The 1,248-nt window shown below is 36.6% G+C and overlaps 1 protein-coding gene across 1 annotated transcript; it reads right to left on the reverse strand.

The window, feature by feature from the left end:
* Positions 1-921: 921 nt before the first annotated feature.
* Positions 922-1,080, reverse strand: SARC_16549 (hypothetical protein; the record flags this gene model as incomplete). The annotated part of the gene is made up of 1 exon (XM_014289347.1): positions 922-1,080. A coding segment is annotated over one exon (159 nt), but the record flags the coding sequence as incomplete, so codon positions are not given.
* Between the last annotated feature and the right edge of the window lie 168 nt (positions 1,081-1,248).

Raw genomic sequence — 1,248 nt, forward strand, 5'->3', positions numbered from 1 at the left:
TGTGTGTGTGTGTGTGTGTGTGTGTGTGTGTGTGTGTGTGTATAATATATATATATATATATATATATATTTATATTTGTGTGTGTATATATATATACTATAAGGCAATACTTTAACCTTGCAACGGTCATCCGGGTGCGAGTTGTACAATTAGTTATAACGATAAATAAGACCTTTAAGCAAACGTTTTTATTCTGACAATCGACATATATGGACAACGCGATATTTGTACAACCATTGATTGATAATTAACACAGGCATACAAATTTGCAATTGATCAAATAATTTGACATATCATCAATACCAGCATACACTAGAACACGCTCATAAGACCCCTTACTAAGGATGGCTATACTAAAGAACAGTCCACTACACTTACACCCAAGTAAGTCCACCGGGAATTAATTCACACTTAATTATTCTAGGGAACTAGTTCCCACTCAATTAATTCAGGCCAATTCGCACTTACGCATTGCTTCGAATTAATTCACACACTCAAAATAATCCGAATTTCTTTATACTAATATAATACCTTGAAATTAGTCACACTTATAGCATAGCCCAAACTCGTGCATTGTCTCTAACTAATCCACACTCAAATCAAACTCCAAATTAGTTTAAATCAGTTCACATTACCTCGGACTAGTTCGCGCTGATGAGCTCGGAGCACCTGCGACACAACGGCTTCTACGGTCTGCAGTGAAACATGGAATGATTTCTGCTTTTAAATTTTTGATTTTTAATTTTTAATTTTTAATTGTTTGAAATGGAATTAAACATATTTTCAAATTTGAAACTTAAAGCACGAGTGGTGAGTGTACGAGTGCGTACGACAACGCATGCCACAGCCCACCACGTTGTATTCACGCGCAGAGAAAAGTATACTACCGCGTACGACAGAAGAGAAAGTATACGACTCACCTGTAAGTCACTGTTGGTGCGGATGCGCATGCCATTGGCGTACACATGTAGCTCATCCGACGCAAGGTTCGCATTTGCGACAAAATTGTCGGATATTTCACGGATTGTGTCGTATTTGTCGTTTTTAAGGATATTGTCAATGTCCGCAGAAGAATCAACCTGTGAGGGGAATCTGATTGTCAGAAATCGATATAGACACGCACTATATGTAACAACGGCAAACAAATGCGCAAGTTGATATACAAAAACGTATGTCTATATATACGGTTTAATATATATATACATACGTCTACATATACATATATACAAGACATACGTATGCATATA

Source organism: Sphaeroforma arctica (genome assembly GCF_001186125.1).
Source record: "Sphaeroforma arctica JP610 unplaced genomic scaffold supercont1.8347, whole genome shotgun sequence".
Taxonomy (NCBI): Eukaryota; class Ichthyosporea; order Ichthyophonida; genus Sphaeroforma; species Sphaeroforma arctica.